Here is a 13279-nt window from a genome sequence, read left to right as displayed (position 1 = left end):
GTATCATGACAGTGGTTTTTTTTTCCCCCGAAGAAGCACAAGGGTTTGGATGACCTGCCCCAAGCCGTGTAACTAGGAACTGTCAAAGCCAGAGACAGAACCCACAAGCTCCAATTTCAGCGTTTTCATTACACAGAAAACCACCACCAACCAATTTTGCTGATTCCCAGAGGCAAATCTATTACTATTTCTATCTGTATTCCCCAAACACTATTCAAATCTTTCAATTTTTAAAACTTATAATTAATTCAGAAACAAAAAATACTCGGGTTCTAAAGGGTAAAATTGTTATTCCTTCACCATTAATGTGCATGTCACTTTGCATATATAAAAATGAGTCAACAGCTCTTTCAACTTTCAATAATAAAAAATTAGAAATGCCATGAAAGCTAAAAATAAATGAGCTGGACTTTAATTAAAAGATGGGGGGAGAGTGTCTGTCTAAAAAGCCACCTATCTTTTCCTTCAGTTAGTGGACATGGCTCTGTGTGCATAAAAAAATGAAAAGATTAAACTATCCAATAATAATCAAAGAATTAGAAATGTTATAAAGGATAAAATGAAATCATACAGACCTTTTTAAAATGGGGGCCTAAAAGTACTTCTCTATTAAGAAATCAAGCCCTGGCTCAAGCCCAGGCATGTGTGACTCAGCAGACTGAGTGCCAGCCTGTGAACCAAAGGGTTGCTGGTTCAATTCCCAGTCAGGGCACATGCCTGCGCTGTAGGCCAGGTCCTTGGTCGGGGGCATACTAGACGCAACCACGCATTGATAGTTCTCTCCTTCTCTTTCTCTCTCCCTTCCCCTCTTTCTCTAAAAATGAGTAAGTAAATCAACTATTTGATTTATTATAAAAGCTTCAATCTAAATTGTTCTAAAATGCAAATTTAAAGTTAGTATATTTAGGCTTATAGCCAAAACATTTACTCATTTAAATGGGTAATCTGTTATTAAGAAAAATATCATTATAACCATGTAATTTCATGGACATAAAGGGATCATTAGCTGATAGATACTTAAAATAATTACTGGCTTCCAAAATCTACATAACATAACATGACTGTAGTTGGTTTATGGGCAAGATTTATGTTTAAAATAAGGAAAAATCAACTACTAAATAAGAGCTAGCTTAGATATTAAGGGCCGCAAAAAACAAAGTATTCAGTGTAAGTCTGAACATTCATTTGTAATTCATTACATAATTACATTACATTCCTAGATCTGTATAACTTTGCTTATAGACCAAAAATTTTAAATTAGTTTTTTGTTCAAGGTAGAAATGAAAGACTAAAGTAAAAGTTTAGAATTATTGGTTCTGATGTTCAACAACTCTATTTTTGTCTGTTTTAGCAATTTTGATGTTATCTATACATTTTGTTGCCTTAAGAGCACGGGCAGTACTTGCTGGCTGTGTATTCCAAGACATGTTAGTAACTTCAGTTTCTAATCTTTAAAATGAGGTGATACCTATTTTAAGGAATTGAGAAAATGAAAGTAAGGTACATGTAGTGCTTAGCATAGTGTCTACCCTATAAGATGCATTTAGTAAATGGTAGCCATCATTTTAAGACAACAAACAGACTTTCAAAAGCAGTGAAAATTAAGATGATGATAATACTTGGAAAAAAAATGAAAAACACTTCAATTTCCATTGCATTCGCCCATAAATGACATTAAAGAGTAGTAAAGTCTGACACAGTAGCACCCCAAAATGATGTCTAATGTTTACAACAACCCCAAGTGTGTCAAGGAGAGAATCTTTTGGCTTGAGTATCTACAATATTTGTGGCTGTCTGGCAGAGAACAGCGTGCCCTTTCTTCACAATGTCTTCTTTCCTCCACAGGGCAGAAATGGAAATAAAATACTGAAAAGAATAAAATTCAACCTTTTAAAAGAATTTTATCTTCTTATTTGATAACCATCAGTAATTATGATTCCTTCTATTGACCTGTTGATAAAATAATGTACTTGATCATGACAATTAAATTTAAATTATTTCTATGAACTTTCAGTGACATGTCCCTTTAGATTTCAGAAATACCACTCAGTCTAAAAAACAACACATGGAAAGGAAAAAGAACAAGGACATGTGTGTGCAGATGTATGAGAATATGTACACACATAAACAAAACTACTGATGTTTAAAATCAAAATTATAAATTAATTCTGAATGGATTTCTGTAGATTTTCAAATAAATTTTAGTACATTGCATTAAACAAAATTTAAAGTCCAAATTTAAAACTGGAAAGTACCCTGGCTGGCGTAGCTCAGTGGATTGAGCGCGGGCTGGGAACCAAAGTGTCCCAGGTTCGATTCCCAGCCAGGGTACATGCCTGGGTTGCAGGCCATAACCCCCAGCAACCGCACATTGATGTTTCTTTCTCTCTCTCTCTATCTCCCTCCCTTCCCTCTCTAAAAAATAAATAAATAAAATCTTAAAAAAAAAGAGAATCACTTTGTTTTTAAAAAAAAATAAAAAAAAAACAAAACTGGAAAGTAAAACCAGATTTATGCAAAACATACAAACTTTCCTACAGAGTATCCATATTCAATTGACAAGAAATCAAAATAAAACATGTGCTAGATATCAAAATACACAAAATACCATTACATACCCCATGGAAAATCTGAATAATGGCAAGTTTCTTCATTTTGCTTACCTAATAAATCAACTTATCAACAGATTTCAAGACATTCTTGCCTTTTTTCCCTTAAAGGTTTAACAATTATGTTTTCTCTCTTCCATTTACAATTCTCCATGTATGAAATCACTGCAATGATATGAGTGTGTGTATGTGTACATATATTGCATTAAACTCAAGCTTACCATTTCTAAGCTGGCCAAACTAATCTGAAAGAAGCCTCAAATAAGATTCTCATTTACTACAAATGCAAAGAAATTTAAATCCTATCATTAATCTCTACTTTGGAAAGTTGTGGTTAACAAACAGAAAAACCCACCATCTCCAAACACAACTTTGACTCTATTTTTATTCCTGAAGACAGTTTTAGATAGAAGAGTTACATCTAGCAGCCAAGACCTGGAAAAGTAAACTGATGAGCAGTCTAAGAAATGTGCTTTAAAATAATCACAGTTTAATATCCCCATTTCCAAAAGCCGCACATTAGAAAAGAAGAAAAGAAAACCAAAGATGAATACAAAAGAAAAACAGACTATTTCCAACTATTTTAGGACAAAACATTTGTTAAGAAAGGAAAACAAAGTGTAAACAGGATGGAGTAGTAACTACATTGTTAATCTTTCAACAACCAATTTAATCCATGTATACGTCATTTTAAGTGACATTTGATAAAGAAGTGATTACATGCCTGGAGACACAGTGTCAGTGCTTTGAAACAGAGAAACTGAAAGAACGGTTTGAATACTATTTTCCACACTATGACTAATTCTAATTTGTACTCCCTCTTTCAAACTCAAGTCTTCCGTTCAACTCCACACATACTCTTCAAACACACCTGTATTCAAGGGATGATGTGCAGAATAAATAATAAAAAGAAGATATGAGAGAGACAGAGGCAAAAGGAACTAGAAGTTCCAGAACATGTCTCAATTTTAAGATGAAGTTGCCCCCAAAAGATTTACCCTAAGTACTGTTGGAATGGGATAAAGAAAATGGTATATGGAAAGTACATGGAAAATGAAGAAAAAACAGAAAGTTGCAATTTCAGATTTCTTGCAAAACCAGCTATACTGTACAGCTTTAAATGCCTGATACTTTTCATCAGAGTCCATGCTTCTATCTGATTCTTCCAGATAATCAGGAACTTAAATTGTACAGTATGTAAGAACTAAGCGTCTTCCTAATACCTTCACAGGTTCTTTCAAAGTCAAAGCAAAAAATAAATCCTTAAAGAGGGAAAAGTAAATGTGAGCATCTTGTTGTAATTCTAACACAATCTAACCAAAAAGTGTACACCAAAGTAAAACAAAGCCATGCAAACTACACTTAGATACCTAACGAAGAAGAAACTTGGTATTATTTTACCCACTGAAAATTTGCATTGATTGAGCCAAAAAAGCATAGTAGGTGCTCAGACAGATTACCTGGCTAATCAAATGAAACAAAGACAATTACCTATTATGTAACAAGAACCTTAAAAATGTTCATTTCCTTGACTCAAGGTAATTCTACCTACAAGAAACTTATCTTAAAGGAAGAACTTAAAATGAATACATGGATAAACAAAGAAACTTCAGGAAGCTATTTTTAACTTGAAAAACTGAAAACAATCTGAACATCAAAAGTTAAGGGAATTAGAAATTAAATTATGGTTCATTCACATGACAGCACACAGCCACGAAGAACTTAAGAAAGGATTTTGATGAAACAAGAAACTGCTCATAACAAAATGTGAAGAAAAAAACCCCGCACAATTGTTTGACTTCAACTGCTTAAAAAATAAATTGAAAAAGATTCAAAGTCAATAAATGTTAACAGTTAAAAGTGTCTTTTGCTATCTTTTTCATACTGGCATGTTTATTTAAAAAAGAAATAAAACAGCCTTGGCTGGTGTGGCTCAGTGGACTGAGCTCCAGCCTGTGAACCCAGAGGTCACCAATTCCTGGTCAGGGCACATGCCTGAGTTGTGGGCCAGGTCCTCAGTTGAGGGTGTGAGAGGCAACCAATCAATGTTTCCCTCTCTCACTTTCTCCCTTCAACTCTAAGAAATAAATAAAATCCTTAAAAATAAATAAATATTTAAAAATAAAAATAAATAAAAATAAAACAATTGTGCCAGTTGCTATTATTTTTTTAAATGATGCTATTATTTTTTAAAATGAATTCTCAAATCTTTTTTTTTATAATTTTTAAAAGATTTTAATTTATTTATTTTTAGAGAGGGAAGGCAGGGAGAAAGAGAGAGAGAGAGAAACATCAATGCGTGGTTGCTGGGGGCCATGGCCTGCAACCCAGGCATGTACCCTGACTGGGAATCGAATCTGCGACACTTTGGTTCACAGCCCGCGCTCAGTCCACTGAGCTATGCCAGCCAGGGCTTATTTTTTATTATACTATAAATATACATAGAGGTTCCTGAGCAGACTTTAATTTTTTCAAAGCCAAATAAGAAATAAATCATCAAGAAATATCTACTCATATTGCTCCTAGATTAATATGGACAAATCACACACTTTAGAAACTGCTTTTTTAGATAAGTATGACTGAAGTAATAAAAGTAGGCTCTGAAGGCAAATAAAATATCCTTTTGGATTCTTCTTTAAATGTTATTACCACAACTTTTTTAAGTTATATATTTTGTATTATGTTATTACAGTTGTCGCAATTTTTCCTTTTTTGCCCCCCTTCACCCACCAAGCCCGACTCCCTCAGGCAATCCCCACACCATTCACTGTTCATGTCCACGGTCATGCATGTAAGTTCTTTGGGGGCTCCATTTCCTATACTGTACTTTACATCTTGATGGCTATTCTGTTACTACCTATTTGTACTTCTTAATCCTCTCACCTCTTCACCCATTCTCCCACACCCCTCTCCCATCTGCCACCTATCAAACACTCTCCATATCCAGGGTTCTGTCTGTGTTCTTCTTGTTTGCTTACTTTGCTTTTTAGATTCAATTGTTGATAGATATGTATTATTGCCATGTTATTGTTCATAGTTTTGATCTTCTTTTTCTTAAATAAGTCCCTTTAACATTTCATAATATCATGGTTTGGTGATGATGAACTCCTTTAGTTTTTTCTTGTCTGGAAAGCTCTTTATCTGTCCTTCAATTCTAAATGACAGCTTTGCTGGGTAGAGCATTCTCAGATGTAGGTCCCTGTCACCATGACTTCGAATATTTTTTGCCAATTCCTTTCAGCCTGCAACACTTCTTTTAAGAAATCAGCTGGCAGTCTTATGGGAATGCTCGTATAGATAACTAACTTCCTTTGCTGCTTCTAAGATTCGCTCTTTATCTTTAACCTTTGGCATTTTAATTATGATGTATCTTGGAGTGGGCCTCTTTGCATCCATGTTGTCTGGGACTCTGTGTACTTCCTGGACTTGCATGTCTATTTTCTTCACCAAATTAGGGAAGTTTTCTTTCATTATTTTTTCAAATAGATTTCCAATTTTTTGCTCTTTCTCTTCTCCTTCTGGCACCCCTATGATACAAATGTTAGACCTCTTGAAGTTGTCCCAAAGGCTGCTTATACTACGCTCATTTTTTTTTTTGGATTATTTTTTCTTCTTGTTCTGATTGGTCTTTTGCTTCCTTATGTTCCAAATCATTTATTTGATTCTCGGCCTCATCCACTCTACTGTTGTATCACTATAAATTCTTCCTTACTTTAATTAGTATATCCTTCATTTCTGACTAAATCTTTTTTATGCTGTTGAGGTCTTCACTAAGTTCCTTGAGCATCCTTATAACCAGTGTTTTGAACTCTGCATCTGATAGATTGCTTATTTCCATTTCATCTAGCTCCTTTTCTGGAGTTTTGATCTGTTCTTTCACTTGGGCCATGTTTCTTTCACTTGGGCCATGTTTCTTTCTCTCCTCATTTTGGCAGCCTCCCTGTGTTTGTTTCTATGTATTAGGTAAAGCTTCTATGACTCCGTGACTTGGTAGTGTGTCCTAAGGTAGTAGGTGTCCTGTAGAGTCCAGAGGCACAGTGACCCCTATCTGGGTACTAAAGGTGTGACCTTTGAGTGAGCTGAGTACACCCTCCTCTTGTAGTGGAGCCTTGGTTGCTGCTGGCAGATCAATGGGAGGAATTTACCCAGGTTAGTCAGCTGCAAGGATGGCTATGACTACTGACCACCAACCTCTGCCCTCCATGGGGGATCAGCTGTGCAGGGGCAGGGTAGTGGCACTCCGATGTGGTCTGTGGCTGCCCACTGGGTGCAGAGGCTCCAGGGTTTCCCAGGTGGTGCAGCCAAGGTCAGACTCCACGTGTGTTCTGCCCAGAGCCACCCTGCATGAGCTGTAAAGCAATCTGAGATGGCTGCTACTTTGCTGGGCTTGGAGATTCCCAGGCAAAGTTAAGCTGTGAATCTAGGCTGGCTGATGCTAGTGCCAGGCCTGGGGCCACTTAGTAAGGGGTACAGGGTTGGGGGCTCACTGAGGTAGGCTGTTGCTTGTTTGAGAGAATTTAGGAAGTTATGAAGCATGAACCAAGACCAGCCATTCATATGGAAAAGCAGCTTTGGTGGAACTGTAAGCTGGGTGGGGCAGAGGCTCTGGGGAATCTCCAGGGTAGGGCAAACAGTGTTAGCAAGATTGAGGGAGTCTCTCTGATATGACACCCACCTGCCTGCTCTATGGTTCTGTGGGGGAAGGTTCAGAAAAGGTACAATGGCCTTTGCCCACTTTTCTGTCTGGGAGAAAGCTGTCCCCAGATGTCACCTTTATGAGACACTTCAGTTTCTCTCTACATGCCACTGGTACCTTGCAAGCTGTTACCTTGGTGCTGGAGCTCAGCGGTAATGAGTCTGAGTAAGTCCGTGTGTGGGTTCTTTAAGAGAACCTGCTTGGGATTCCAGAAGTTTCTTCCACAGACTCAATCCCCACTGTTTTTTTACAGCCAGAAGTTGTGGGGACTCATCTTCTTGGCAATGGAACCCTAGGCTGGGAGGAGTGGTGTGCGACTGGGACTCCTGTCCCCCAAATTTTTATCCACTATACGCGCATGTGGGACCAGCTCGTTCTACATCTCCATCCTCCTACTGGTCTGGATAAATGTAGTTTCTTTAATTCCGTAGTTGTCAGGCTTCTACTCAACTTGATTTCTGATGGTTCTGAGTGATGGTATTTTAGTTGTAATGTTGCTCTAATTGTGCAAGGAAGCAAGCTCTGTTTACCTATGCCATCTTGATTGGAGATCCCTTTTGGATTTTTCCTTTGCCTTCACATTTGACTTACAGATTGCTTCCACTATTGTGTCACAATTTTAAAAACACTTATTTAAATTCCTCATATCCCAATGTTGTCCTTTTATGATTCCATCTTAAGTTGAAACATAAAAGCAATAATATTCAGTGCAGGTTAATGATAGTGGGGCTACTGTCCAAATTTCGGAATAATCATGGTGGGATGGGGAAAAACATATAAGTAAACAATTAGTCTATAGCAACATGCTATGGCCAATCCTCCTAAAAGACTACTGTATTTTGGCGGCTCAACTGATACCTCATTTAGTTGACAAATTCTGCATACAATAAGGCTCCTGCCTGCTCCGTTCCCCTGAAAACGTTCTGACAGAGAGTATCAGTGATGTTGGTGACGACCGCACTGCTATTGCGCTGTTGTGATCGGCTCCACTCCCTCTGCCCACTCCTTTAACACCTACACGCCCCGGGGTTTTATTGTGGCCACTACTGTTCTCCCTCTACAGAATTCTCCAGGTTCTAACTATTACCCAAATGCAAAGACTCTAGATAACTTCCCAGAGCTTTAGCATATCCAGCTTCTACACAGATGCCCATAAACTCACCTGAAACTCAACACGCTGAACACCACACACACCGTCTTTGGTGGTTTTCTACTGTCTATAAAATTCTAGCTGACTCCTGATCTGACTTCATCCTTTTACTTCAGTGTCATACTCCACCACTCACATCCATTTTTCTGAGTATCTAGTAAAATAAAATTACCACTTAATTTGTATTGAAGGCCTACTCTAGGCCAGGCATTATTCTAAGTACTTTATATGACTAACTCATTAATCTTCACAGCAATCCCACAGGGTATATGCTGTTATCTTCATTTTATGCTGAAGGAAGTATCTTGCCTAAGCTACTAAGCAGGGGAGTCAGTATAAAAACCTACCTCCCCTGCTCCTTACCTTTATACTACGCAATTTCTCATAAATGTCTATGTATGCCAAGCATTGTCCTGGGGAGGCAGGTGAATGCCAAAAAAAAAAAAAAAGAAAGAAAAGACATATGCCTTCATGGGACTCATAAACAGAATAAGCAAAAACACAAGAAACTTACAGATTATTAAAAAGTGTCAGAAAGAAAATAAACAGGATTTTGTAACAGAAAATTCATAGTAGTGAATATACCTCACAGCGATGAAAGAAAGTCTCTTTGAAAACTACTTTCAAGGTAAAACCTAAAGGATGAAAAGGTGCGAACTATGCAGAGAGAAAGGGTATATCCAGAAGATTACTGGGTTATTAAAAAGAACAAAGATGGTGTTATAGACCTCACTGTGTTACCCCCAAATTCCTGTTATAGCCCTTACCCTTCAGTGTGACCGTATTTGTAGAGAGGGCCTTTAAGGAGGTTAAGGTTAAGTGAGATCAGAAGGATGGGGCCTCATCTGACAGCACTGGAGTCCTTATAAGAAAAGAACGGGACCTCTCTGCCCACGCACAAAGAAGGCAGGCCACGTGTGGACACAGCAAGACGGCACCTGTCTGTAAGTCAGGAAGAGAGGCCTCCCCAAAACCAGCCCAGACGGCACCTTGATGATGCTGACTTCTGGCCTCCAGACGTGTGAGGAAAATCCATTTCTGTTGTTAAGTTAGCAAGTCGGAGGTATTTTGTTATGGAAGCCCAAATAAACTAAAACAAATGGGAAAAACCAAGACATTTATGGGAACTGACAAAAACCAGTGTGCTAGAATACAGAAGAGTAATGGAGATAATAGTATGCTGAGACTTAAGTCCCCAGAAGATAGATGAACCAAAAATGAGATGATCACAAAATACAGTGCCTGCTGCAGGAGTCTTAAGCTAGTTAATACTGGATTTGGAAATGTATGGTGTGGCTTTTGTTCCCTCAGTGACTGGGAGTCACTAAAATACAGGGGTGGGCTAAAGTACATTTACAGTGGTTTGGATGGAAAAATACATACCACAAGAATAAAAATGAACTCTGTGTTTCATGTACTCACAACTCTAAACCTACTCTCGCACACCCATGTATAGTGACTAGTATATAACAATGTATATTACACACTGGAATACACAAAACAGCCCCACATACCAAAGAACTGAGCCTTTCCCAAAATGTTGATAGTGCTTTAATGAAGAACAATAGCTAATACGTATGTTTTGTTTATTCAAGGGCCTATGAAAAACCAAGATTTAGCCTTTTTTTTTTGTAGTTCTTATTCCACTAAAGATAGTTGTGAGCTAATTCTGGTGAGTTCACAAATATGTTGTGCCTATGTGCAAGGAACAGTGTTGGATACTTTGGAGCAAGCCCAGATGAATCAGACACCAATCCTAGGCCCAAGAGCCAACAGTAAGGGTGATACAGCACCACATTTCAATAAATCTGAGGCACCAAATCTAATGGTTATAAGATGTACCATTATACAACACCAAGTATGTAAATTTTGATATCAATGGTAAGACACATCCTAATTTCAGAGCTGTTAATATGTGAAAAGAAAATATACATCTTAAATAAATAAAAAAGAATATGAAAACAGTTAAAATATAAATAGTATGAGTGGTATAAAAGAGTCCGTAGAAGGGATGGATTGCTTCATGAAGAAAGTGGTATTTAAAACCAATCTTGATAGATGGGAAAAGCTAGGAGGAACGGAGATCAAGGGAAGGAATATTTTTCGAAAGAGGGAATTGCAAGAGGCAAAGCATAGCAACAGTAAAGTGAGGGATGGCTACAGAGAAATATTTGAAACAAAAACACTGTTGAAAATGGAAGGAATAAGTGTTAAGAAAACCTTGTATAGAGCTAGGCTACAGAGGCTGAATAATTACTACATATACTTCGGTAATGGTTCTCAATTTTTTTTTTATCCCCAACACACTTTAGGGCTAGAATATACATCAAAAGTACGACTCAGTCTAGCAGTGATCTTCAACTATAAAAGATGCGAACGGAGCAGAAGAAATTAATTCACATGGGAATACAGTTTGAAAAAGTGTTCCTGACTTCTGCCTCCAGCTCACCTTGAGAACCACTGCTTTCTATACACCTAGGGAAGGCCTAGAAACATCTGAATGGCCAAATGATTCAGGTTACATTCCAGCACAGGTAAACCAGCACAACTGTGTAAAGATGAATGAGAATTAGAGAAAACATTAAAGACTAAGAATTTACATAAGCAGCTGATCTTCCAGGCAAGAAGTTAAGCAAATTCAAATTACATTACTAATAGTGGGGCAAACGTATGGTGGAACTATTATAAGAAACAGGAAAAGAAAATCAGAGAAGAAAATGTTTAAGATACAAGGCAAGAAACTCACACCAGAGTATGTGTATTTTAAAATATTGGCGGTCATTCAGATGACATCGAACAGGCATCCTAGTTTAGGAATGAAGGAGTTTAGATCTGGAAAAAGAGATGTGAACAGCACCTGAAATGAGGCATTAAAGCCATCATTTGCATAAAGCAACAAAAAGGTGGCAAGAGAAAGTACCCCAAAGACACTTTTTAAAAAGTAAACATGTTTTAAAGCATTTGGTTCCTTTTTTATCGATACAAATAAATGTTTTCATACTTTACAAATTTCATGCTGATCATCATTTATGCTCATTTTAACCCTATAAATTTAAAACAAAAAAGCGAAGCACAGTGAAGGTTAAGAACACACCAGGTTCATATAAAGCAATTCGAAAAACAGAGCATTTCACTAGTTTCCAATCTGGAGCTACTTAGACATGTTGCACGTGCATGAGTGTGTGTGTGAGTGTGTGTCTGTGTAAACAGTCAAAAAAACAAAAGTCCATATTTCTGAAAGGAGAACCTGAGAGCAACCCAGAAGGTATGATATAATTAGGAAGAATTAATGTTTAACTCCCTAAATGGTTTGATTATCAACATTCACAGTTTCCAGTTTGATCTATGAAAAACTGTTATATTATAGTATCAAACTGTTTTTTCCTCTAAAAATTTTTTCAAGATAGTGGGAATATTTAAGTTCACTCTTTTTACTTGTATAATTATTTTAATTCCAGCGAGAAAGGAAGGGAGAGACAGAAACAGAGAGAGAAACACTGAGACGAGAAAACATCGATCAGTTGCCTCCTGTCTGTGCCCTGACCAGGGACCAAACCCACAGGCTACAGATGTGCCGACCAGGAAATGAACCTGAGACATTTCAGTGCATAGGACAACACTCCAACCAAAATACTCCGGCCAGGGCTAATTCACTATTTTTAAATCAGGTATTTTAAAGGTATTGTTAACATATAAAGGCAATGGCAGCTTTGTACCTTAAAAAGTATGGTTTTGAGTCACACATGGGATGAAAAAGAAAAAAATATCTGTAATTTTCTGATGTTAACACTTAAATATGTTATAAATACACCAAACGACTTTAATTAAATTCTATTCATTTTGATCAAAATACCTTTGACAGTCTTCCCCTGAGAGTGGAAGGTTTGGAGGGAACAAAAGAGGAAGTGGAAAAAGGTAACAAGAGAAAGCAATCGAATGAAAAAGAAGAGTGAGAGAAGGAGAGAACAGGCCACCAAGCTGAAGACCCAGCTGACCAAGAGATGCTGAAGATCATCACGCTGCCCCAGAACAGATTCATTGAGCAAAGGGAATGATGTAGCCTTTTGCTAGAAGCTGGGTGTGATAAGACTCTTGAAAGTCATACAGGTTACCTACTCTTACTGTAGTGCAGGTATGTTTCTCAAAATACCTGCAAGTCAAAGGAATCTGCTAGGGCAGCGATTTTCAACTGCTGTGCCACAGGAATTTTGAAAATATGCACTACCTGGCTTTTCGGTCAGGGGCACTGACCTCTTTTCCCTTGGACTGTCAAATTAAAAGAATGACAACAGCCAACAGAACAATAGTCATCCAGTACTAATGAATCAAAATTATGTCTATTTTTTGTCAACCTGACAAAATTTTTTTGGTGCGCTGCAGAATTTGTCATTAGCTCATATGCGCCTTGAGATAGAAAAGGCTGAAAACGGCCAAGAGAGGGAAGCCGCTGGCCCTCGGGCACCCAAAGCAAACAACGCACAATGTGCAGTCTCCCCGAGTGACTGGACAAACTGAGGTGGCCGATGCCCACATGCATGTCAACAGTTTGTCCAAGCATGTTCTCATGCTACTTTGTGACTCCTTTTTACAGAAGCAAATTCCTTCAAAAGGAAAAAAAAGCCCAAGTAATTTTACAAAACTACATGTTATACAACAACGCTGTGGTTAAATTTACACATGGCAAGAAAACTTTGGAAAAATGTGAAGTACCTCAGTCTGACCTTCATGGGCACTGGTCTCATGAGTAACTCGAATAGCCTGTAACAGGAATACAAGGAATTAATAGGAAAAAATATGACTATATCCCACATTTTAAATGAAAAC

The 13279-nt window shown here is 37.6% G+C and overlaps 1 protein-coding gene across 1 annotated transcript in view; it reads right to left on the bottom strand.

Annotated features, from left to right (window-relative positions):
• The window catches only part of UCHL3 (ubiquitin C-terminal hydrolase L3), a 46193-nt gene that overhangs the window by 21025 nt on the left and 11889 nt on the right, over window positions 1-13279 (bottom strand). The window contains exon 6 of the mRNA XM_045839130.1: window positions 13166-13213. Coding sequence (XP_045695086.1) covers window positions 13166-13213 — 48 coding nt within the window. The remainder of the gene's footprint in view (window positions 1-13165; window positions 13214-13279) is intronic.

This window comes from Phyllostomus hastatus, unplaced genomic scaffold, assembly GCF_019186645.2.
Source record: "Phyllostomus hastatus isolate PE091 unplaced genomic scaffold, TTU_PhHast_1.1 phas_contig_29, whole genome shotgun sequence".
NCBI classification, from domain to species: Eukaryota; Metazoa; Chordata; class Mammalia; order Chiroptera; family Phyllostomidae; genus Phyllostomus; species Phyllostomus hastatus.
This window is presented reverse-complemented; position numbering and strand designations above follow the sequence as displayed.